Genomic DNA, 27,393 nt, shown 5'->3' with positions numbered 1-27,393 from the left:
ACTGCATATCTAATGGTGTTGCTCTTTCCTGGTAACTGCTCTTCCACACAGAGCCGAGTATTCCTTTTTTTTTTTTTTTTTTTTTTTTTTAGCAATACTTTGGAAAACTATGTGTTTTATTCTTTTACTATAAAGAGATTTTTAGTATAAGGCAAGTCACCTTTACGATACTTTCTTTACATTAGGCTTGGAAATCCCTCCAACCCCTAGACTGCTAATGCACCTGCTCCAAAAACAAGAAATAGAACAATTCAGAACGCAAATCTTGAATGTTATGGGTCAGATAGTAAATTCTGAGTTATCATTTTTTTACATATTAAAACTTTGGTGGAGTTATTTGCTCAGATTCTAACTTACTCTCCATTTCTTCAAGAAGTGCAGCCTAACCAGTCCTTGTGCCCAAGCAGAGTACTTCACCCCACTGTAGTGGGTATCATGACACATACTTTCAACTTACACATTTTGTGGAAAGGCTTCAGTTATTCAGGCCAATGTGCAGTATTACCACCATTTGAGAAACCTGAGCTCTCTTCCAGATCTACCCTACTCCGTAGGAAACACTTTTTGCCTTTCTTTGTCTTCAAGGTAAGGTTGGAGAAACCTGAAACCACCTAAGGATTTGATCAGCCTCTCGACATAGATACTTCAGAAAAAGAAGTGGGAATCATGTTACCCCACAATCACTTACTACAGTATTTTTATAACTTCCTGGACCAGGTTAACATTACCAACTGTTGAAGACTGGCTCCTATTCTAGCTAGATCTTGGCCTCATCCATTGTGGCTACTGCAACATTTCTGCAATGACTTCTGTACTGATACTGGACCTATTCCAATTTTCTGCTGAACATAACTTAGGTAGCCTTGAAAGTCATGGACATGAACATTCTCAGAGGAAGCCATGGTCATGCACAAATATCTTTAAAGATGGTTGTAAGTGGTTATCCCTCTTAAGTTTATTACAGTTTAGATAAAGAAGGCTGGAAATTACATTAAGTTATGAATAACATGGCTTGTAAGCTTGTATAAGTAACCAATATGGTAGAAATGCAGTCAAATACAGTCAAAATAAATTTTATGTGTATAAAACGCCTAGATAACTTTATTTTTTTCTTACAGACAAGGAAAGTAATTTGAATTAATCAAGAACTGAATACAAAGTAGACACAGATACACAATTTTTGGCTTTTAAAAATATCTGTGAAAATTTAAACTTCTAGTTTTCATTTGCACTTACAGATATACTTCCTGAATGGCAAGGCACAGAAGCTGAGATCTCAGAACTTTTTTTTTTCCTGTTTCTGATCTGCTAGAGTCACTGAGCAGAATATTCAAAATCTTATACAAACGTATATTCTTGAAAAATTGACAGCTTTTCAGACTCACAGATAATGGACAATTCAAAGATTACAAGTTCATTGCACTGGAAGTGCTCTGGTCTGAACATACAAACTTTTGCAAGTTTTATTTTTACTGTTGATAGAAAAATCCATTTTCTGATGTTTTCCTGATTATGCTTAAAATGAACAGAGCATATACAGATGATGAATTATTTTTTAAATTTATGAATAACAGACTTAACCTTTAAAAAGAGCAGAAGAACCTTTCATTTTTCATTGAAATATTTAGATTACATATTTTTTGGATGAAGGAACTTACTCTTTTCTCCGTATGTACAATACTTAACACAATAAACTTGTTATTTGTTAGTCTCCTAGACATTACTGCACATAATACGAAAAACTAACAATATTATTAACCTAGTGGGGTAGCACTTCAGAATAAATTTATTCCTTGAGCTGTGCCCTTAATTTTTACAGAATTACATTTCTAGTAGTTTGAAAGATTTATGAAATAAATCAAAGATGTAAAGATGTAATATGAAAGAGTGAGTTGGTTTGTGACAATGTATTGGCCTTAGAAGCAAAAAGGGCAGAAAGTCAAATAAAACTAAAAATGAAATGTCTTATCATTGACCTCTAAGGAATGAATATTATTCCTTGTAATAGGGAATGTTAATTTTATTACTTATGAATTATGTTTTGAACAGCTCTACATTCCCTTTCTATATTGCTTATTTTAAGAATGATTGTAAAATTTTAGGTTGAAAAAAGTACTAAGTTATAATATGTAAATTTTGTGTCATGTGACATTAAAAACAGAAGATGAGAAAGCCTTACTTTTCTGATGAATCTTAGGATATTATTCTGAATACTTTGTTTCTGCTTTTGTTGAAGATAGCCTTTTTGAAATAGTCCTACTGGCATATAATACTTTACATACCCACTGTAGCTGGTTAGTCAGATAAATTAATTGAGAAAAATTAATCTGTGGTGTTTGTATCAGAGATTCTTTGGGCATTTAGGGACAAAATCATCTAACTTTCACTGGAAATATCGTTACTAGACTACAAGCTGAATTTATTTACTGTGTTAAAGAAGAAATATTTGAATATTAATGTTCCTACCACGTAGGTTCCGGAAAGTTTCATGAACCAGGAGAAAATAAAAATTTTTTACTTCAATCAATTGTCGTGATACATTGTTTGCATGCAATTTTTTTGAGAACTTAGTTTATTGCTTATAATAATCAGATTGTTTACTAAGTTAATGAAGCTTACTTTTTTTCCTTCTAATAATTGAACATGCAGAGTATATGCTTTGACCTAGGAAGAGATTGCAAAACTGAAGCTATTAATATCTTCTTAAATTTTCCTATTGAATCTCTTAACTAAAATGGGAATGCAACATTCTCTTTTTCACCTATTATCTATATTGTGTATGCCTGTGTGTATACTAAATCATTTTTTGCTTTGTTCAGAATGCTGAGCAAAGTCATATAAATAACGACTTGTAAGCATTAATTTTTTTACTTGAAAATCTCAAAAACATCATGGTATAGGGCCAACATTAACTCATCTGATGAACAAAGAATCTCAAACTCTGAAACACTGTGGTACATGCATACTTGTGCTACCAGTTTGGTGCATCCAAGTTGTAGAGTAGGTTGCTTGGATTCCCCTGAATTATTTAGTCCCAAATCTTGTTGTGAACAAAGGGCAACAAACACACGTTATCTTCAAAATAAAGAATTTGTTACTCTAGTTAAAGTCTCAAGAGTCTAATGAAATAATTATTATTATTAGCCCAATTACCATCTTAATAAGTTTTAGTTCAAAATATATACAATTAAAATTAATATGCTAAAATTTCCTAGTATGTTCCCCTTTTCTTTGGTGAAGTGTTCATCCCCTCTAGTGCCCTGCTGGGTGCTGAGGTCAATAGCTTCAGTGTGGGTTGAGGGAAATTGTACACTGAAACTTCAGCATCCCTAGCCCTTCACTAGAAGGAACTAAATGTTGATATAGATAGCATCTTCCCCCTCACTGCCTGAAGCAATTTTTTTTTACATTTGTAGTACCTTGCTCTTTCTTCATTGGCCTGCAGGACAATGTCACAGCCAAATGCACTATATATTTGGCTGTATATATATATAAATATATGTATAAATATATATATTTTTTAACCACTCAAAACCACTATATTGAGTGGTTAAACATTGGAAGAGGCTGCCCAGGGAAGTGGTTGAGTCCCCATCCCTGGAGGTATTTAAAAGACGAGTAGATGAGACACTTAGGGACATGGTTTAGTGGACATGGTGGTGTTGGGTTGACGGTTGGACTTGATGATCTTAGAGGTCTTTTCCAACCTTAATGATTCTATGATTCTATGATTCTATATGATATGTTTTACATGTTTACCCACGATATCAGGTTGCATTCTTTTCATAAAAAAACAGTATCTCATCTCTGGTACTATCCTATGCCCATAATTTTAAGGCCTCTGCTCTTATCCTGTGCCTTCCCTGCTCTATGCAGCATTTCACTCCAGGGTTAGATAGTTCATTCTACACCAAAAAGCTGCTGAATATTAATATGAAGCAGCTACCAAAATGTATATAGCTATACACACAAACACATATGCATGTGTATACATAGTTACACAATTTTACAAAGCTAAACAAAGAGAAAAAAAAAAAACAGATAATTATTAATCTGATCATTGGATAATAGCTTTTATGGTTAAACAAGATAAAAAAGATCTTCAGAAATTAATCCAGACAAAGCCTGTTAAGTCCTAGAGCATGTGTTGTTTTCTCAACATAAAGCCTGTAGCCCATTACAAGCAATGACATCATTCTACTGAGCTAGAAGGCTGTGCTTGCTTTCTTGAAAAAGATGGTCCTAAGAAGATGCTTGAAGTTGAATTATAGGATCACAGACTAATTGACTAATTTTTCCAAAGTCAGCCAATAGGTCACTGACAGTAGAACTCTGATTAACTGATTGTCTTCATAGATTCCAGCATAGTAGATAGTTTTTCAATTAATATAGAGCCACGTGGGGGACTATGCAGAAATTATTCTCTCCAGGTCAGGCCTGGAGCATATTTGTAAGACAGAATTTACAATGGCATATGCCATTTTATTTTGTTTTCTGTAACATAGTTTAAACTAACGAGCTGTAAATCTTGAAATTGCTACTTTCGTCGTAACAAATACAGTCCAGACTGATGGTAGCAAAGATCTGAAGCAATATTTGGTTTTAAGAATTTACTTCACTGGGAAACTATGATTCTATAGAGATGGTAAAATGGAGATACCAATGCTGGAAGAAACCAAGCTGGCAAGTCCATATAATGTAGTGCAGAACTATATGGCTATGGGTACACTGTTTATTAAGTTTAGCTCTGATATTCTTCCTCATACCAGTTTCAGTGATCTTCCATACTCCAACCAGGTAACCTCCATCACTAGAGAATCCTCCACAGCATACAGGGGCCCTGCATACCAGGACACGTTTAGCTTTCTAGCAGATACAGCACTCATCACTGAGATTAAGATGAGGTATAAGATAAAGAGCTATATTTATCATTACTGCAAAGTCTGTCATTTTATTGCAGAGTAGAACAATTTTATGAGGGTACATAGAATCACATAAGCTCAGAAGTGTAACCAGGCAGATAAATCGTGTCTTTTGGTACCTTTGGTACATTGGTACCTGTTGAAAGAAGCTACATATATATCACCTCTGGATCTTAGTTTCTAGACTTACTAACTCAGATTTCCACTATCTCATGCATCCTTGCACAGTTTTATGCTGTAAACATTCAGATTTCAAATCTGCATTTGGATACAGGCATGACATTTCTGTTGAAGAGAAAGGAAGATTTAACCTTTACAGCTTATAAAATATTCACATATAAAAAACCAAGACACAGTGAAAAGTTTTACCTAATGGTCAAATGTACTGTTTTGGGGCTGCAATTTAAGCATTATTTCAATTTGTCATATTGGAATTAAAACTCGGGTAACACAAATAAATTACAGTACTATACTAATGAAAGTTATGCCAGACTTTTTATCTTAAGTGAACACTGAAAAATGTTTCATTTTTTTCCCTGTGAAATAAAAATCAAACATTTTAATTAGTTTAATAGCAATAATAATATGAATTATACTTTTAAGTTCTCTAAGGAGCAGTCAAATTTGAGACTAGGCCTATAATAAATGTTACCGGTAATCTTGAAAATACTGGATAATTTTGTATTTCTTTTGCACTTCAGGAAGCAAGGTATTTGGCCAACATCAAAAATAGAAAGTAGAGCTTCAGTGTTTTGTACCAAACAACAGAATTCAAATGCCTCTGTCGCACCCTTGCTAGAGTTAGCTTCCTGAATCCCTAAACCCTTTCTAAAGAGGAGAGTCATCAAGTGGCAATGACAGTTCCTTCTCCGATCAGCCTCCTTCCCTGTGTGAAAACCCACAGCCTTGCTGTTTGCACGGGAGGGGACATGGCTCCTGAAGGCAGTGGCCTGACCGCTGCATGAGCTGTTCTCCATCTGGCTGCGGGTGAGCTGGCCAGCACCCAAGGCAGGGCTGACCTTGCTCCTGGGCTACCCATGTTTTCATCTGTCTGGGACCTTGCTGTGCTTCTCATAGGTTGCTCTCCCCTTTCTCCTGACTGCCAGAAAAACTGGTCCTCCATCTGGCTAATGTCCAAGCTGATCCAATCACAGTTTCCCCATCTGGTTTATTCTTGGAAAGATAAACTGGATGTGCTTAATTTAGAATAGTTAGTCTCTCCCTACCCTCTCTCCCCAGCCTACTTAATGCATCTACAACATATTTAATTTTAGCTAGATTTCTGTATAATTGTGGAGAGGAGATCCGGCTGTTTCCCCCCTCTCTCTTTTTTTTTTTTTTTTTTTTTTTTTTTTGGCTTTTGCTTCTTTTCTATTCTCCAGTAGCTGGCAGAAAGTTTCCTAAATGCTGTGAAATTGTCACTCACAAGATTGCTTCTCCATCTTTACACAGCTTTCCTGTTTATTCTCTGCTGTCTTGTAAAAGCAATCCCCCCCCAAAAAAAAAAAAAAAAAGAACAGCTTAAATTATTTATTTTATATTTTTACTTTATTTTCATTGTCCTTGTGATACACCACTATCAACTACACACATATATCCTTTCCTCTCTCTCCGGTGGGTAAAGCTTTTTAACAACACACATTCATAAAAATTAATTCCATATGAACAGCTTATATGCTTGGTACCAAATGGTAAAATGCATAAACAGTTGATGGTTTTCAAAGTGTATGAATATTTTCAGTGTACTATAAAACATCTCAGTGTAACTAGGCTGATTTTTCTCCTCAGATTTTATCACACAAGGTCTTGTTTGTTGGTTGCCTGGGCCTCTGACTCTTAGAGGTCAATGTGTTTCCATGTTGTTACTCACGTAGCATTCATGTCAGGGTCTTCAGCTGGTCTAATTGGCGTAGACTACACAGCAGTCAATGAAGGTAGATAAGTTTACATCTGCCCATCCTGCTTACAGATCAAATAGGAGCATTTCACAAGCAGCAGTTACTCAGTACTATCTATCTGACCTGTCTTTGACATATAAAGATAAGACGGACTTACGTTATACCAGCTATAAATTTGTGTTAGGCAATGCTATGTTAACTCTTTAATAGCAACTGTGGTAGCATTTAAAAAAAACAAACAAACTATAAAATTTGGTATTGTTTATGAACAATTCAGGATTCTGATGTTTAAGCCCACATAAACTGATCTGCCAGTTGCTTTAGGGTTTCCATTGATTTTAGTGCAACTTCAAATTGTGTTTTAGACAGAACATGCTGTTAATACTTACAATTGTATACAGATATTAAATAGGAGAATCTCACTGTGGATATTACAGTGAGAAATACAAACAAATAAAACACACTATAAGCTTGATTTCAGATATTTTACAAAAGGTAGAGTGAATTATTTCAGATGAAGTTATTAATTTGGCCCTCTTTTTGGGAAGGTAAAATGCTTTAAACTCAGATCTTTCTGCTTTTTTTTAAATAATTATTTTATTTAACTAAACCAGCAATCCTTTCAGTTTGTGATAGGTATTAATATGGTGCAAGCAATCACATACCCTCTAGGTAAAAACAAAAGGAAACAAGTTAGGATTAGTGTTGTTATAATGACAGTTGAGGTTAAATTGTTGTGCCCAGAATGCAACTGTAAACTTTGTATTAAATTCTCTTGTGTCAAGAGTCTACCTCTGAAGCTGAATACAAAACACAATTTAAAAAAAAAAAAGAAAACTTTTTTCCCCTGTCGTGGTTTAATCTCAGTCGGCAACTGAGCACCACGCAGCCACTCGCTCACTCCCCCCCGGTGGGATGGGGGAGAGAATCGGAAGGGTAAAAGTGAGAAAACTCGTGGGTTGAGATAAGAACAGTTTAACAGGTAAAGCAAAAGCCGCGCACGCAAGCAAAGCAAAACAAGGAATTCATTCACTCCTTCCCATGGGCAGGCAGGTGTTCAGCCATCTCCAGGAAAGCAGGGCTCCATCACGCATAAGGGTTACTTGGGAAGACAAACACCACCACTCCAAACGTCCCCCCCTTCCTTCTTCTTCCCCCAGCTTTATATACTGAGCATGACGTCACATGGTGTGGAATGTCCCTTTGGCCAGTTGGGGTCAGCTGTCCTGGCTGTGCCCCCTCCCAGCTTCTTGTGCACCTCCAGCCTTCTCAGTCAGTAGAGCATGGGAAGCTGAGAAGTCCTTGACTAGTGTAAACACTACCTAGCAACAACTAAAACATCGGTGTGTTATCAGCATTGTTCTCACCCTAAATCCAAAACACAGCACTGTACCAGCTACTAGGAAGGAAATTAACTCTATCCCTGCCGAAACCAGGACATCCCCAAACTTTTTTCCCTCTTAATTAGAACAACAAATAAAAACAGGGGGGAATTCCTTAAAAAAAGGGGGAGGGGGAGGGGAATTGGTGTCAAACAAAGCAAGGTTCTTCTAATTTCATTTTTGCTGGCTGAAAGACTTTTTCTTAGGGTGTAACTGAAAAGCCCATTTTTTTCATTCTAGAAAACCAGAGAGCTCAAAAACATTGCCTTACTGCTTTCCCCTATCCTGTACCTAGAAATCAAAAAAATGTAGAGATGAAGGGTGGTCCATGAAGCATAGAGTGAGGGCACCTTGTCTTATGTCACCTTCTTAGCACCCATTAACAAAAAGAAAAAAAAAAATTGACCTTCTGCTTTCCTCTCCCTCTTGGCAGGAGAGATGAGGTTTGGATCTTTTCCTTACCCAGCAGCTCATCTCAAAGGCTTTTTACTTTTCACAATTGTATTCCAAGCTATCATTTTGGCTTTGCTGGTGGGACATGGGATGAAATGTTGACATTATGAAATTCTTCAGACAGGAATCCTTCATTTTATTTTGTTTTCTTCTATTTAATTTCATTCATTTTTGGAACGGAAATGTCATGGGAATTAATTAAAATAATAAAAAAAACCCCAAACTTTGACATTTCTGAAATTGAAATATTTCATTTAGTTTTATTGAACTAATACAACAGGGTTATTTTTCTGCCACTGAAATTTGTGCATAAATGTCTTTTCCAAATTAGGGTGACCTGGCCATGTAATCTCTATACCAGTTTTCGTACTAATCTCTACACTAGTTTTTATACTGAGAGGTTATAATGCAGCAGAACACTGGGCTGATCAGTCACAGCTATAGATTTAGTCTTCGTGAACTTGCTTTTAATATTTCTAATATTTCTTCTACCTTCACGCTTCATTTTTTTCTACATATAAATGGGTATACTAATACTTACTTCACTACCTACCATAGAGGTAGAATAACACTTGTAGCAGATTGATCATGTATGTGAAAATGTGTATGAGGGTTACATAGCTAACCAAATGGAAAGAATGTTATTCTTCAACATATTTTATAATAATTCACAACTGAATTCTGACTTGCACTATATATGACCTGTATCTAATAGCAGCTGCTGTCTTCTCTGCAGGAGACAGGTGGGAGAATGTGAACTAGTTACTTACAGAAATCAGCTGAATTCAGGCTCTTCTTAGGATGCGATCATCAGCATGACACTTTGGGCTAAAGACAGAGGTGAGACGACATCCCCAATTTCATTCAATCTGTATCTAAACAGTGTGTAACAGTTAGAGAATAATGGAGCTCCATTCCTTCCAGGGATCATCTTGAAGATTTTCCTGCTCTGAATTTGCTCCTGTTGGTTGTATCTTGTGACGGGAATATAAACAAGAAAAGATAAGGTGTCTGCATATTATTTTCCAAATACAATGTATTCTATCATAACAATATTCACTGAGAAAAGAAAAGTGGAAAGGAAAGTAAAGGAATCATCTTTGGAAAGATCTGATTTCAGTGTGATATTCAGATTATTTTAATTAAGAAGGTTATGCACCATTTCCACAGACTTCTCATACATACTACTAAGTGCACACTTATCTTAAGTAATTATACTTTGTTGCAATTTATTAAAATTCTTTCCCCTCTGGGAAAAAAAAAAAAAAAGAAAGGAAAAAAATAAAAGAGGAAAAAAAAAGATTTCATAACACAGAAAGCACAGAATCATATGGGAAAAATGCAAAAACACACAAGTTGATCATTAAATATTGAAACAAATAAGACACAAAGAGATTTTGAAACTGATTCCAAATAATTCCATGAGAAAGAGTCTCACTGGCATTGTGGATTAATCCATGCGGTTTTTGTATTTACACTGCCTCATGTGTAGCTTCTAACTTCTGTTCCAGAAGCTGTGATTTATAACATATTTTAGTGGGAACTCAATTTTAGTTGCAGTGGAATTCTTAAAAAAGTGGAAGAAAAAAAAAAGAAATGCATTTATTCAACAAAATGCTTTCATTCAGCATAGTATATTTATGCTGTATAGTGATAGGATGTTGCTTGGGAATGCAAAAACATGATTGCATTTCAGCCTATGCAGCCCTCCAAACCCCATTTCTCCTTCCTCTCTTGGTTCCACTTGGCTCCTCTTGGAGCTGTGCCTCCCTTAAGTGGTAATAGGTAAGACTCACTTCGGGAAAAGCTGCATATCTGAATCCCCATAAAATGTCTGTCTAGAAATAGTAAAGATCCCAACAATAAAAAAAAAAAAAAAACAACCCTGATACAAATCTGCAAAATTCAGTATTGAGTCCCCACAGATGAAGATATTATGAATGCTCTCATTGCTCTTGTTCATACCTCACTGCTGCTATTTTCACAGCGCCTTCCTCACCTTTTAGCAGTGTTGTGCTGGCTGCTTACCCAGCCTGGAATAATTCTGCTTAGCTTGATGCAAATTCCAAATGCTTATTTCAAACACAAGAGCCATGATTTGGGTATAGGTGATTTGGGAGAATCATTTCCCTTGAAACCTTGAGTTCTGTCCCTCTCTCTCCTTGTCCCTCGCTGAGTAAATTCAACTTACTCTGATATCAGATCAATATTTGAATAACCTACCTTATTTTCTCCCTGATGTATTTGCAAAGGTTATAAACTATTACTTGGAAGTTGGAAATACCATATATAAAACAAAAATAATAAAAGAATAAAACTTCACTCTTCTCATATTTAATGCCAATGATCTATACAATTGTAAAAACATCATAAACTGCATGATATTCAGCCACCAAATATGGAGATGAATACCTCCTCTTCCCCCCAGTTTTAGTTCACAAGAGCAATGTATTCCTATGCAAAACTGAGGACAGGACTTACTAGATAAGTCTTTACATATGCTGCTTTTATATAGCAGCTTGCCATACAACTCGACAGATGTTTGACTAACTTCATTTAACATTTTCCAAAATCTGAAGCTTTTAAAACTGCTTTCTTTTTAAAATAATCACCTTTATTTGTAGATAAAACCATGGCTTCTTATTTTCTACAAGTTAATATACATGCAATTTATTCATTCGTTTTTCACCTTCTAGAGACAAATATCTTCAAAGAAAAAAATCTAGTTTTGTTTTGCGTATAAAGTGTTTATTTTTTTTCCTTGTGTTTTATGAGAGAAATCCCCCCTCAGGTGGATAGAACTGAAATCCTATCACTGAATTCCTCTAAACCCCTGCCTCGGGTAAATGCAGCCCACAAACACAGTAGAAGAATAATTAAACAACAAATAAATTAAATAAGAAGAAACAAAATATATTCCTTTTTTTCTCTTCCCCCCCCCCCTTTATTTTCTTTTTTTTTTTTTTTTAGGTTTTGTTTGTCTCCCGTTTTGGTTTGCCAAGATTTTTCAGGAAAATAATTTGCCCTTGCCAAAGGGTCTGTCTGTATTTTGAATTCTCCTCATACTGGAAAGTGATCAAGGGAAGAACTATTTACCTGTAATCCCACTGAATGAACCCAAGAGAGTGAAATCTTCTGAGATCAGTCCAATTAAGCAAGTGTCAAAGATGAGGATACAGTCTCATTCATCTCCTTGAATGAGGACTGACCCTTTTTTAATCCTTTTCTTTTTTTTTTTTTTTTTTATGGTGGTCTTTATTCTGTCTAAAAATAAACAATGTTCCTAGGGTTTCCCATCTTTATTTTTTCTTTAGTTTCTGAAAAATGGAATAGATTTTCCTTAAAAAAAACATAATTAACTGTACTGAATTCTTAGGACTGTCTTTCTTCAAGTCATTAAAGCACATACATATTTATCCACAAAGTATGATTGGTCATTATATTTGAACAGAAATTTAACTTTAAAATAAATTAATAGATATCATATTCCAATCGGCTGATCAGTTACCAAGTTTTAAATTGTATAGGCATTTTAATTCCAATTTTATTATCATGTCTCTGCAGCAGCTTTTGGATGGATAATTTAAGCAGCAGCTTTTGGATGGATAAACTTCTTGGTTTTAATCACAATAGATACAATGAAAAAGGAAAAGACTCCAAACAGTTTAACTGGAATTCTGAAGTTTCTTTCTCAGTCCCCAGTGTCTATATGACAACTCAGTTATTTATTTAGGTAAAATAAAGTTCACTCAACTCCTCTAAACCTCCAGTAAGGTTTTGCTCAAACAATGAGTAGAGCTCCTCATGTGTTTCCTCAGAACCGGGTTGCCCATTCACGCTGATTGTGCTACTAATTCTGCTGTCTTTTGACTTTGAGAGTAAATTAATCAACATTGTGACCAGAGACTGTTAAACCAATATAATGAATGCATATAACAAGTTTACCTTAACACACTCTGGTCAGATCTGTTGTTATCTCAACCCTTTGTGCCCCACGTTGGGTGCCAAAAGGACTGTTGTGGTTTAACCCAGCAGGCAGCTAAACACCACACAGCCGCTTGCTCACACACCCCCCCCTACAGTGGGGTGGGGGAGAGAATCAGAAAAAAAAGATCGACATTCATGGGTTGAGATAAAGACAGTTTAATAGGACAGAAAAGGAAGGGAAAATAATAATAATAATAATAATAATAATAATAATAATAATAATAATAATAATAAGAAGAAGAAGAAGAAGAAGAAGAAGAAGCAAAATAAGTGATGCACAACGCAATTGCTCACCACCCACTGACCAATGCCCAGCCAGTTCCCCAGCAGCGGCTCCACCCCTCCCCCAGCTAAATTCCCCCAGTTTATATACTGAGCATGACATCACATGGTATGGAATAGCCCTTTGGCCAGTTTGGGTCAGCTGCCCTGGCTGTGCCCCCTCCCAGCTTCTTGTGCACCTCCAGCCTTCTCAGTCAGTAGAGCATGGGAAGCTGAAAAGTCCTTGGCTAGTGTAAGCACTACTTAGCAACAACTAAAACATCGGTGTGTTATCAACATTGTTCTCACCCTAAATCCAAAACACAGCACTGTACCAGCTACTAGGAAGGAAATTAACTCCATTCCAGCCAAAACCAGGACAACTTCACATGGCACTTCTTTCTTAGATTACATCCTGTAACAAGATTCAGCATTCTCAGTAAATGAGCGTATCTTGTTTGCCAACTGTCAACAATGGTTTTACCCTTTTCCTACACCTATGTCCAGTTAATTCTGACCTGCAAATGAAACGTCACCTCTTCTGTATTGCTAGAAAACCAGTGAGAAACAGCATCGCTAAAAAAACCCTGTTTTTCCAGGCGGTAAATGGAAACATATCACTGAATTCCAATTACACTTCTTCAGTTTCCTCAGATCCTAGGAGAGCGTCCTTCTCCTCTTCCCATTTTTCTATTTTGCATCTGCTATACCTCACCCTGTGCAGAGCTGATGTCAGCCCATAAACCAAAAGTAGGATGCAACCATTCTTACTAAATAGCAGCTCTCCCCAAACTTTCCTGTTTCTTAAACAAACAAACAGACAAACATGATAAAAAGTGCAGAAAATATGAAAATGTGATCTTAGTTTATGTTGATTCCCTCACTCAAAACTAACATCAAGTTTTAGACAAAGAAATGAAGTTTTGCCTAGCACAGGCAAAAATGCTTGAGGTAAGAGCACCAGAAATCTTTGTCAGCTTGTTTTCTAAGAACACAGTGTTATCAAAGAACCTTAAACTGTATATTATCATGTTTGTTCTGATTTGAGAAAAAAAAAATTAACCTATTTATCTACTTCTTAAAGCTGAAAACGTATATAATTTGATAAATTTTGTGTTCATTTCCAGTCTGATACAGAAACTATATTACTTATACTGAAGTAGTTAGGAAGAGATAATCGTCAGGAAGTTATCAGAAGATCATCCTCAAAAGACTGAGAAGTAATTCTGAATAATCTCACAAAAATCCAGCTGCTCAGATAGTGTACACAATACTTTCCTAGAGAGTATAAGGCTTTCTGACTGTGTCAAGATGGACATAATGGATGAACAGTTTTCCTGTGTTACTTCAAGCCCATTCATTTCAAGTTTTAAGGTCTGTGATATTAGGGGGGTTTGTATTTATTTGGAACCGGCTGATTTGCCCCTGACATCTAGACATAAATACAGTAAAAAGTGATTCAGTGTTAGCCAAGCTACCAGAGCTCACATATGTATCAATCAGAACTGTTCCCTTTGCAGACCATGTTCTGCTCTGCTGTTGTTCTCTGACCTGGCAACACTATCTAGTTGTGTTTTCTGATAGTATTACATATGCTGAAGAATCACATTTCCTCATTCACCATCTTTTGTGTTCTCGCCATGAGATTCCAGAATGTCTGAGGGCTGGTCAGAATTTACTTTTCTCCCTTTCCAGAAAAAAAATATGTTAAAAATATGTGACAAAAGTACAGAGAAGAGTTTTTCAATTTCCACATAGGAACAGTTGCTAAATTTTCTTAGACTGGATGGGGAAGAAAGAGGGAGAAGTAACTTTTCTCGAGATGTCAAAATTTTCTGTTTAAAGGAGGCAGGAGAAAAAAAAAAATCTGTCAACTGAAGACATATTTATTCCTTCAGCTACTAATTTAATAGTGGAAAATCTAAAACCGTTTTAGAAGTTCTTGGGGTGGTTTTTTTGGGTTGTTTTTGTTTTTTTTTTTTTACTTTTATCATTAACAGGATACATTAAGTCTGACAAAATGTCATGTTTGTTGTTTTACCATTTAGGACTTCTTAGAAATCTTCTCGGCCTGGAGCTAACACTGATATAGCACTAAGCTCTAAATTATCTCACCATAAATATATCTTCCATAATAATTACAGAAGTGTTACTGTAATCCACAGTTCTTGTTTATTCCCAAAATATTGTTATTTCTTTTTGAGAGCACAAGGAATGCACAATGAATATTTGAACTATTGTTCAAAATTTCCTAAATTGACTTAAGATAAAACTTAATTTCTATGAAAAAAATATAACTTGTTGCATTATTATTTTTTCTCAGTGTGAAGATTTTTGAAACTAAATTATTTGGGGAAAAAAAAGGCTGGAAGGCAAAAACCAGATTGTAGAAACTCTCTTTTTCGACTAACTTTTGTGACTACTCTAAATTGATCACTTGTTTCCCTGACTAATCTCTAAACAGAGGGCATATCCCTTTCACTTGCAAAATACGCTCACACAAAATGAATTACCTTCCCACCACCTTGGTTACTTGCCAGGGAGCACTTTATTTTTCCACTAGGAAAAAGAAAATCAGCTTGTATTTTGCCTGCTAGAGCCTTCTGCATTTTAATTCTGAACTCTGAATGAACATCAGAGAGGCCTTATGATGTTTTGCACAAAAGTGCCTGTGTTCATAGTTTTACTCAGGGCACCCAAAATAGCATGCAGTAAGCAGTGTCATACTGTGAGTTTTCAAAACTAAAAGCAGAAGTGACTTATACTGGCAGGAAGCTGTAACTCCTAAAGCTTTCCGAGGATCTGTGAAGTAAAAGAGAATTGTTTACTTCTCTGCATCAGATGTTTAATTCAACTTTTACAATACTCATTTCTTTAAACCTAGAAGGCCCTGAGGTTACCCAGGTAAGATGTCTATCTTTTTTCTTTATTATCTTCAAAAATCAAATTTAAAACATTTAGCTGGGTGTCTCCAGTGCAAAAACCACAACAGGCAAAAACAAACCCAGAAGCCACTCAAAACCTCTAGAAGGAGAAATCTGCTTTTGTTGTTTCCTCAGAGTCCACCGACTAACTTCTATAGCTGTGGAAATCCAACTTTCTAAGTTGAATTTACTGGAGGAAATACCATGCCTGTTTTGTGTTCAACTTGCACATTGAAATTGTCATGCTGATTATCAATCTGTTTTTGCAAGACCCCCACCTCCGACAGACTGCTTGTGATTGCTTCATCTACCCTCATGCAAGTGATTGTCACTAAAATGTGCTTACAATTTCTGAAGGTGACATCAAGAAAAGTGAAAAGTCTCTTGTTTTACAGGAACACTTAGAAATACTCCCTGGCTTGCTACTCTCCATTCTACTGTAACAATAATAATATTATTTTTTTAATTTTGCCTTAACTTTATATTCACATTTCTGTTCCCATTTCTCTTTATAATCCCACACCTAGCAACTGCAAAGTCTTTCAGACCACAAAAAAGGGATGTCTCTACTGTTGTTGGATCTCAAGTGTAAAATGGCAATTTGTTAATAAATAAGATGTTCAAAGAGCAATGCAGTATATATACTATCAAAATATTTGTATTGCATGTTTCTTTCATAAGTTTTCTATTAGGAGGTAGAGCTACAATTTATTTTTCGTGTTCAAACTCTCTGATTAGACTGTAGTCAAGAAACAGCCAGTAGAATATAGCCCAGAGATATTTAGTAACTGTTGATTGGTTATTAAAATGTTGAACGTCTCTCAGCTTGTTCATGTCTACAAATTATTTTGGTATGAAACTGGTAGGAATTACATGGCTGTTGGATTATATCATTATTTCTTAATAGATTGTAATTTAGAATCAGCTGTGGTTGCAAAAGCACTCCAAATAAACTACTTTTAATTTATACTAGGATAAATTTGCACTAAGGTGCAAAAATTGGTCTGTGGAGTCAATTTTAGGAGTTATAATGATATATTTCAATGTTCAGCACTTTTCTGTTAGAAGTGTTGAACCAAGCACTTACATAAAATGAATATAAGGCTGTGTCTGGAGTTCAGACTTTCTGAGTTTTTACAGACTAAAAAATGCATTGGTGTAAGAGCTAGCAGACAATGAAAATCCATTCTTGGAATTATTTTTAGGTAAAGGAGGGAGGAAGAAAGAGGGACTTGCCCACAAAATACTCTAAGAAAAGTAGCGTAAAATTGAAGAAAAAATTACAAATCTACTATGGAAAACCATGCATTTTTAGAAAAAAAAAGTAACTATTTTAACCTAGTGTTAGGTAATTTATGAAATTATCATGCACATTTTACATTCAGAACTGCTAAAATTTAGAATATTTTAAAAATGAACTCAATATGTTGCCTCTCTGTTTCAGAATGCTTTACAATTACCAACCTGAAGTAAATATCAGACAATATCAACACATTTTGGCATTGAAATAAGAAAGCAATATGTGATATGCTATACAGGCAGATTTTAATGATGCCCATGGTTTAAGCTACCGCTTGCTTTTCATCATTGCCCTTTGGTTTATTTGCTTTGATACTTTATAATTCTTTGGGGTGAAATTTCCATTGTGTAGTCTTTGCATCATGTTCACTATAAATATACTTGGAAACTTCTTGTTTAGCTTAATCAGAAAGATTTGACTATTTCTTAAATCAGTTTAATTTAAAACAGGTAATTTTGCCAACAGATCTAATGATACAATAGATAATACTGAATTAAAGTATTAGTTATTTTGTAGGTGAAAATCATTCTCGTTTTACTTTGCAAGTCACAGAAAGTCTTGATTTCTACCACAGGCAGCAGAAATGGGTTCCACTACGGTCCCTTAATTTTTCCTCTATTTCAACTATGTTCCCAAGCCATTTTGAGTCTACATGATGCTAAAGGAAGAAAGGCGTAACAGAATGTCTTCCTTATCCATCCTTTCAACCTTCTTAACCCAGCAAAATACTTGTTTCTGAAGACAAATGAATCAAGAAGCCAGAGAGTATGCATGGTAGTCTCAGCTATCCTGAGTATTGTGGGAGGTTTCATTCCAGACCCTGCTGAGTAGAGGAGGTACATATCCATTACAGAGGAAGTTGATGAAGGTGGAGCAATGTCAACAAGACCACGTGACAGACCTGGGAACATAATTGTGCTTTGGATACACAGATCCAGGTCTCCTCCTCACAGCTGCATTGCCTGTAGCATAAAAGGAATTGCAATTGCTGCTGCTAACAAGCTGCAACTGTTAACAATGTTTGCAAAAGGACATTACTCCCAGGCTTTCTATCAGGGACACAAACATAGTGAAGACCTTGTAAATGGAAGGTGATATTAAATTAGAATCCCTCATTCTCAGGCCACTGACCTAACTGTTAAATCAAACTCCTTTTGAGACAACAAAATTAGAAACATTCAAATAAACAACAACATAAATGATATTCAATTCGGGGGGGGGGGGGGGGGAGGGAGAAAGAAGTAAAACCTCAGTAAAAGACTTTGTGTCTGCAACTACAGTACTGGAACTAAAAATAGAATAATACCTGAAATAAGATTACTAAGACTACCTTAAGGGAGAACTCTAAAGTTTATATATTCTGATGCAATGTTAAATTTGTGGAGGAAAAACTCTTTTTTGCATTGGCACTATTTCCCCCACCACCACCTTATGAGTCACAGTTGTTACAACCTTAAAATTGCTAACTAAACATTAGAGGAAGTGCAAGATGTCACTTAACATTTTCCTGTTTTACTTTTTACATGGAATTTTGACACATTGGAAGCCAAAACACATCCTAGCAGAGTAAACCATAAAACATAAATAACAAAAGAATAACTGAATTCAGTGTGCCTGAACACTGTCTTTAGGTATTTATTCCGATTCAGATCTAGCCAGGATAAAATCTCTCTGCAAAATGAACTCTGTTTCAGTATTTTACAGATCTTTAAGACAGTCAGTGGTAAATAACATGGGTAAATAAAATAGCAATTTAAAATTCATGAAGTTCTATTTTGCTTGACAATTTGCTGTTTAAAATGTTTTTTACAACTATATTAAGCAATATTATATATTGTTATTACATTAACAAATATTTAAAATGCCCTGCCCTCATTCTCATGTAGCATAAAGAATGTTTGTGGCTCTTCATTGTTAGCATTCTGATGGCGTAGCCAAACTGATGAGTTGTCTTTAAATACAAAGATTACAAAAATTAAAAGGGATTTAAAGAGACAATGCTTGATAAATGGTAAAGACACTATGATTACACACTCCTTTCCCTGTAGGGCACCTTTTCAGAATGGTGAATAGGATATGTAGAGTATGTGAGAACAATTTACATGGCATCATGGTAATTTTTTCCCTCCTGCAGTTCATAAGTTGAAGTGGGACAATACCATCTGTCAAAACTGATCAGAAAAAAACAGGATCAAAAGACTTTGCAGAGAAAACTGTATTTATTTAGTGTCTCTTTAACAATTTGAAATTGTTAAATGAGATCTAGATATCCAAAACAGAATTATCAGGAGATGGAACAGGGAGCTATGTCTTACATTGCTTTGTAAACAGATTGTGGTTCGCTGGATGTGGTCACAAATGAACAGAGCTCTCTTCCTTGGAGTTTTACCCATGGTGACAAAAAATGGGAGCCAAAAAATGAAAAGATGTGAATCTTTGTTAAATCATTAATCTGTGATTTCTGGATGGTTGGAAGCACTCTGAAAATTCCAAGAAAACTGGCAAAAAACTTCATAAATAAAGCTCAGAAAATCATAACACAGCAGTATGTAAGAATTTATATAATCCAAAATGCTCTAAATATTCTCTGCATATTTTTTGAAATTTACTGAAAACAATCATACAAGCACACAAGCCCATACACAAAACCATGCTCTGTGTTACATGTTGGCATGAGGAGCATGAATGTGCAAACTGCTACAGAAGTTCCCTAGCACCCTGATGCATTTGCACATATTTTTTAGAAGATGGGCACAGACTAGGAGTAGTCCTAACTTTGGTTGCCTTTTGACTTATCCATGACATTTGAGGTGATATGAAATGGGATTTTTTTCTCTAAATGGTGCAAATTCCTTTTCTTTTCATCCTTCAGATGAAGAACACAAGAGACCATTGTCCAAGGGTCCATGAGCTGCGACAATGGGTCACGCTCATGACGCCCTTCCCAGGCTTCCCGTGGAGACCGCAGAAAGCTTGAGGGAAAGAATGAAGGGAGAGGAGAACGTGTGCCAACACGGTGCAAACTATAAACCCCCATCTTTGCTAACAAATTGGAAAACAGTGCTAGTCTCAATTACTGCCCTGTTCATCTTCAAACAGCTGATATGTCACTCTGTCTTTCTCCATGAGATGCAGATAGCCATCGGAGAAGATTAAGGGCACTGCTGGTACTCTTTTTATGTATCACTGTGATATATATTGGCTGGACCAAAATTTACCCTTAACAGTAATTCCCAATGGTAGATGAGCTAGAATGATTTATGCTACTTCATATCCCATGAGGTACCCCTGGAAAATAAAAAGATATTTCCAGACAAATTAAGATGACAACCAGACTTACAGAACGAAAATGTGGTAAGTGTATTGGTTTTCCCTAACATCAAATTTAACATATAAATTGAATTGGTTTCAAATGCCAGATCATTAGATAGCTGGTGTACACGGATATTTTCATAAAAGACTGACCCATGAAATATATAAATAGCATTTGGAAATGTCACATAGAGATAAACTGTGCTGATTGCTCAGCTTTTCATATGCGTGCTTTCAGGAGTGTGCAAAAGTTACAAAATTAGACCCATTTTCTGGTGCCTTGTATGTAATATTATTCTACTCAATTCTTTATCTCAGCTATTTTTTAAAGTGATCATCTTATGAAAAGAGTTTTTTCCCACTTAAAGACTATGAGAAAACTGAGCCTAGTCTCTAAGACCAATTTGACAGTGTGGAGACTAAACGGGCTCAGTTACCTGAACATTTCAATCACAGCTATATGAATTTATATATATGACAAGTGATGCCACTCCCCTGACCTGTGGGCGGGGGAGATGGTGCCCTCCAGGAGGAAGATCAGGAAGGTCAGCATAGCAGTCCCCACCGTGTGGTGCACAGTCTGGGATGGGGCTGTGGGGGTCCCTGGGGTCTCTCTGGTTCCTTCTTAAAGTCCTCCCACATGTACCCAAATAGTTTCTCCCCTTGCATATCCCTGGGGTCCCTCCCCCATGTACCTCCAGGGTCTCTCCCTGTGTGACCCCAACCCCATCAATTACTGGTTCCACAGGTAATAGCTGACTAGGATTCCCCCGTTCGAATCCCCTCAGCACCCCGCACCAGCCCATGGATGTGGCGGTGGACGGGCCCCTCTGGGCTTTTTCTCCTCTGCTGGCGGCTCCCGCAGCCACGGGGAGGCTGATTGCACCCAAGGTGCTTCGCTGTTCTGGTGGCAGGGCTGCTGCCCTGCACAGTGGGGTTCACATCCTAGCACTGCCAGGCCCGGCCATGCACATACGGACAGGTAGCAAATTTCTCAGGAGATACATCAGTAGGAGCAGCTAACACAGAACAGCACTGCAAACTGCGTGCAGTGGGAGCCTGAGCCCCTCTCAGGTGCTAACCTAAGGCCAGATCCTGCAGCATCTTCTCTTGATGGGCAGAGCTAGTTAGTTCCAACAACAACAACTGAACGACCCAGAGAAGTAACTGCCTGCTCTTAGCAACCCAGCATTAACAAAACAAAACAAAAACGTCTTATTACACTGGGTCCTTAAAACCAAAACTAAGAATTAAGTTACATTAAAAAAAAAAATTTCTTAGTCTATAATATTGTTTATTTCCTGCAAATGAAACTATTCTCTCAAAAGAAAAGAAAATTTAAAGCAAGAACTTACCCCCAAATATAGTGTCTGCAAGCATGGGTTTGTTGCATGTATGAAGCATTCAAAGAAACTCTGAAATATAAATTTATAATCACATTTTCCAGATATATTATAAAAACTGGAAATGTAAGTAATTCAAAGATGTGAATAACTGGTAAGTTGTCATAAATCACGGATTTTTCTTTTTCTGTCCATTAAGTTTTTTGTTGTGTGACTTGCCTTTTTTTTTTCTTTTTCTTTTTTTTTTTCTTTTTTTCTGATAGATAGCCTCTCCAGAATAATAGCTGATTTCCAAGTGGAGAAATACTGCTTAAGTCTGAGCTACTATAACCTAATTCAGTCCATTTTTTTTCAAATTAAAACAAGGCAGCACAGCAAAAAGTGTTGCATCATAAAAATGATAGAGTGTATTCCTGAGTATTACTAATCATAAATGAGAGAGAGAGTAAAAAGTGTACTATTTCAGTAGGATATCTGAAGATAAACTCTGTTGGAACAATTTCAGTGGCCTTTTACAGACAGCAACTTTATATTTCTAGGAATTTGTAATTGTTGTGTGTAGGCTTTCTTTTTTTGAGTCTGGGCATGTTGCAGCAATGCTCACCATGCCTAAGCCAGGGAAGTGAGGTGAGCCTACAGGCTCACATAGCAGAACCTATTGGAGAATGAATTGATGTCAGTAAAAGACTGAAATCATATTCACCTGTAATGCATGAAAAATGTGAGAGTTTTAATATATATGTGACAAAATCACAGAAAACTATAAAGTGAGAAAATAAAGAAAACTTAGTTTTGCTTTGATGTTTTTTCACATCCAAAAGACACGTTTCTTTTCTTTCTACACTATGATATAGTATTTAAGATTTACATATGGTACTATGATACCGTAGTAGTATGACATTATGATAGTAATCATATTGATCATAAATCATTGTAATCTTATGGAGGAAAAGCATTCTGGTAATCAGCTGTGTTAAGTAGAGATTCAAAATGTGTGAGAAAAAGTTTCCTGAAGATTTTCTTTTTTTTTTGATTATACTGAAAAGATGAAGAAATGTCAACTCCTTTGGATAATATTTTTCCTCTTGTCCAATCTAGAGACAAATGGTTTCTAAAGGGTGCTTATATTATAATTCAAAGTAACTTGTACCAAGAAGATAAAGTGTGTTTTATAAGAATTTCAAACATTATTTTAAGCTAGTTAATCTATGAAACATCTTTGTTCTGGTCTAATTTCCTTTACTGGAATCACCTCTCTCTACCTAAAATGCAAAACTTATCTAACAGAGGAACGGTGAACTATACTCCTAAATGTAAATTAGTACTAACATATTTAACAAGATGTACCTTGATCTTCATTAATATGAATCCAGAAGTGAAAGAACTTGTTCAAAAATAAAATATTTCTCTGGGGATGGCAATAAGATTAAGAATGCAGTTCATCTGACCTGTTTGTAGATGTCTTTTAGGTAATTTTTTAGCTTAGGTTAATTGTCAAGTTCCTCTCTAGACAGAAAGAGGGTGATTTAGACTTCATATGTTAGTTACCTTTCTTACAATGCAGTAAAATACAGATGCCTTTCTCTTTCCATTGGCTATTGAGGGAGCCTGCATAGGCATGTTACACTACGTCTTTAACTTTCAGGTGCTTAAATTAACAAATGCAGTCTTAAGAAATCATGGGAGTCTCAGGCTTTGTATTATTTTTAAAAAAATGCCATAAAGAACAATCATTCACAGGCATGGAAAAAATTTAGATAAACTCTTAGGTTATTGGCAGGCCTATAATATCTATGAGTCCACAATAAACACTGTAATATTTCATCTTGTAGTCACAATTTTTCAATAAAAAAGAACTTCATTCCATATAATGTTCTGATCTTCTGGTAATAAAATTAATTTTTTACCTCATTTAGCAGTTGTATCTAGCAGGCAATGATTCTAGGAGTAGGACTAATTCACACAAATAAAGGTAAGGTGATAAAATAGTAAAAAAGCAAAAAGTAAAGCTAAAAAAAAAAAAAAGAAAATTAAACATTTTTTACATTGTAACTTTGGCCAAAGCTCTGACATATCTTGTCAAAGTGACAGTGGGTACCTGTGGAGAAACACTGGATGTTTTTTACTCAGCAGAAACTGTGAATAAGTTTGATTTAACTGAGGCAGAGAGGCTGCAAATTGATTTCTTGATTCATTTAGGACACAGTCAGAGGTAGCATATAGAAAACCCCAGAGACAAGAGGACAGCATTATTGTTTCCTTCCTTAATAGGTGTAAAAGGTTGGAACTCTGTCATGTGGCGGCAAGTTCATCTGTGTAAAAGACAATGTAAGGTGTTTGCCCGTCAGACATATCGATTGCTTGGTGCAAGGGAGAACCATAGGTGACAGCCTCAGCAGCCGCTGATGGCTTGCTGCCTCCCGCAGCTAGGGGAAGGAGATAACCAGGGGATGCTGAGCCAGCCCAGCCCTGCTGCCAGTCACACCACCAAGCTCAGGCATGCAGGCTGCAGCTGCACTGCTGACAAATCACGGGAGGTTTATTAGTGACAGCCTGCTCAGTCTTGCCCTATATTGCTTCGTGAAGTTAACAGTTTGTTAAAAATTGGTTCATAATTAGTTAAAAATCAGTTAAAAAAAGATTAAAGTTATATATTCTCACATCCCTCTCTCAAGAGATGAAATGAATTTAAAGAAAACAAACAAACCTTTTCAAGTTTTGAAAAACTAAAATGTTAAACTGTATGGTTTTCACATGTAAAAACCACTGGTTTTATTTTTAAACACCAACTTATTTATAAACAATGGTCATAAAATACCATGGAAACAAGTTTTTGTTTTTTAAAAAAAAGTTTCATTCAAGTATCTTGCACTGAAGTTACAAGATTTTTAGAGACCATACCTCAACAGTACTTGCTTTAGGTCTCCAGGACTTCTCCATTAGGTATCTAGCTACAGATATATATTTGTAAGTTTGCATAAAGGTCTGTGTGTTTACCACTATTTGCCATTTAGTTAAAAAATAAACTACATATATAAAAAAAAGGAAACAATTTGATAGCATGTTCATTAAATCACATATAAGCTCCTTAATTTGCAAACATAGGTTGGGGTTGGTTTTTGATCATTTACAAGGCCACAACCTGGCTGTACAGCAATAGTCCACCAGTGATACTAATAGTGTGTTAAAAAAACATCCTTTTTAGTGTTGGAAATTATTTTACACTTTGAACTTCTGAAATACTTCTAAAAATGCAGTAACTGTATACATTTTTAGTTTATGGGTTTTTTTCCAATATTCATAATGCCCTCTAACACTTCCATTTCTAAATCTGTGATAAAGAAAACAAAAATAATTATAATGTTTTCTTCTTGTAACCTTTTTGCAGGTTACAATTATACCAGGGGAATCTTTTACCACATTTTGAGATTAATTTGCCATTCGCTGATAACCTTAAGCAAAATATATAGAGTTCAATTTACTCCATTAAACTCAACCCAGTCAAAGACCTCTTTCTATAAAGAATGAGAATGCCAGGAAGAATCTTGGTTATCAGATGGGTAAAGTGATTAAGCTCCAAGTACTTTCTATTTTGCACTGGTTCTTGTATTGAGCTAATCTTTGTGATATTTAAAATCTTATCAAAAGACATTATCTTGAAATATTAATTTTCTTTCAGTTCTTTTTATCCCTCTGCTTCCTACACAGAAAAAAACACCATTGTTTTGGGGATATTTTCTAAGCATTCTGAAGAGGAACGAGCATTTGGATTTAGATGTAGTGATGTGGAAAGTAGTTCTTAGATATTGTATTAAGATGCTCAACAAACTGAACACTATACAAGAAAAAGCCCTGTGACATGAAGAGATTAACCTTAGCCTTGAAAAGAAACAGTACCATCTTTACTAAGGAGCTGAAGCCATAAATATGCTGTAAGCATCCCAGTCACTCTCCTACCTTATCAGGCATTTTCTCCCTTCAAACCTTCTCCTCTATTGTACAAGTAGTAAATAACCTAGAAAAAAAACTTTTTTTTTTTTTTTAGTTTGTTCAATTCATAGCATATGATTTCTCTGTTCAAACAACGAACAAAAGGGGCTGACCAGGGGCAGCAAAAGTGGTAGGTGATAAAAGAGAGGGAAAAAGCAGCCTAAAGTCATGGTGCTACTGAAAAAACTTATGTTAAACTATAATCTATAAACTATAAACTATCCTTTAAGCTGATTGCAGAAGAGTAAGGTAGTCCTCTGAGGGGGTAAAAAGGGGACTTCTTACAATTCATTTACCATTTAACACAAAAAGTACTGATTTTTTAGTACAGGACAATGTTCTACTGAGAGCCGGTGGAGGAAGTGCTCTTCAAGGTGAAGTGTTTTCATTGCAGGTGAATTATGTGGCCTGTATACTGAATCAGTTGTTGTTTCTACAAAGATGGTGTTGTAAATCCAAACAGACTGAATTGCAAGAATCTTGATAATAGATCATATTTTGCTTTAGGATTGCCTTTTCACAAAGCCTGCTTGGTCTCTATTTGATCCTAGCTGCAAATAGTTCAGCATCCAGTTTGATATCAATATTTGAAAAAAAAATCAAGTGGTGTGATCCACAGAGAAAAATGCTCTCTTTTCCTGTTTATATGAACCAACTGCATTTGTATGAGATAACTTTTTTTTTTTCTTCTGATTCTCTTTAACAGAGAAAGTTATTCCTTTGAAGCATTTCAGAGAATGTGATCAGCTTCGAATTTTTCAACTTTGCAACAGTTCAGAGTTCAAACATTTCCTCAAGGTAATTTCCCCCCCCCCCCCCCCCCAAGCAAATTGCAATTTTAAGCAGCAGTACTGTTCTATTTATTTAAACATTGCTGTGTGCATTCTGTAAAACTCACCTGATATCAAATAGAGAAAATGGCAAGACATCCCAAAAGGCAAATTCAGAAAATCTAAAATCCTTTATCTACTCCCTGTTCTAGATGGTATGTTACCGCTTTTCTTTTGGAGGTTCTGTGCAAATGTTTCATACGCTTGTTTCTTTTAGTTTTAGCTAATCCTTCTTGACACTGTTTCAGCATATGAGTAGAGTCAACACATTAGATTTATTGGTTACTCTACAGAGTAGAGCTTATTTTCATGTTCTACTAAGAAAGCTGGAAACCCTTTTATTTATTTGTTAGGAAAATTATACCTTCTATCCAGGGGGGATTCTTTGTTTTGTTTTCACATTGCTATGCTAGCGCTCTTAGCAGGGATAACAGCCCTAGCCCCTTCCCAGAGAGGGGGATTTCTGTGCCATGCTTAAGATTCCATAGCACCATGCCAATACCCTGTTCCTGTTTCTACTCCTTTGTTACCACACGGCTGCGAGGGTGAAATAGTACAATAACATAATCAGCATTAGGGACGTACATTTTGAGTCATATTTCAGTTAATGGCAAGGAGGTCACAAAGGTAATTTGAAGGAAAATGAGGGGAATATGTACCGAATTTACTTTACTGGCTGACAGTTGTTGGTAATAACAGCAAGAACTCAGGACTGAAATATTTTTAGTGCTCTTTTGCATATCCTTCTCTATAGCAAAACCATGAGACCAGGGAATAATCCCAGTTTATCT

General features: G+C 35.9%; 1 protein-coding gene across 3 annotated transcripts in view; it reads left to right on the top strand.

Annotated features, from left to right (window-relative positions):
* CDH19 (cadherin 19) overlaps window positions 1-27,393 on the top strand; it is a 124,313-nt gene that overhangs the window by 34,813 nt on the left and 62,107 nt on the right. The window contains exons 3-4 of one of the 3 annotated variants that reach the window (XM_076330051.1): window positions 9,392-9,495; window positions 26,479-26,570. In XM_076330051.1, coding sequence (XP_076186166.1) covers window positions 9,471-9,495; window positions 26,479-26,570 — 117 coding nt within the window. In that variant the 5' untranslated portion in view covers window positions 9,392-9,470. Of the gene's footprint in view, window positions 1-9,391; window positions 9,496-15,702; window positions 15,808-25,692; window positions 25,715-26,478; window positions 26,571-27,393 lie in introns of those variants that run through there. The other 2 variants (XM_076330049.1, XM_076330050.1) reach the window with 2 other exon arrangements.

The sequence above is a fragment of the Aptenodytes patagonicus genome, chromosome 2 (assembly GCF_965638725.1).
Source record: "Aptenodytes patagonicus chromosome 2, bAptPat1.pri.cur, whole genome shotgun sequence".
Classification (NCBI taxonomy): Eukaryota; Metazoa; Chordata; class Aves; order Sphenisciformes; family Spheniscidae; genus Aptenodytes; species Aptenodytes patagonicus.
This window is presented reverse-complemented; position numbering and strand designations above follow the sequence as displayed.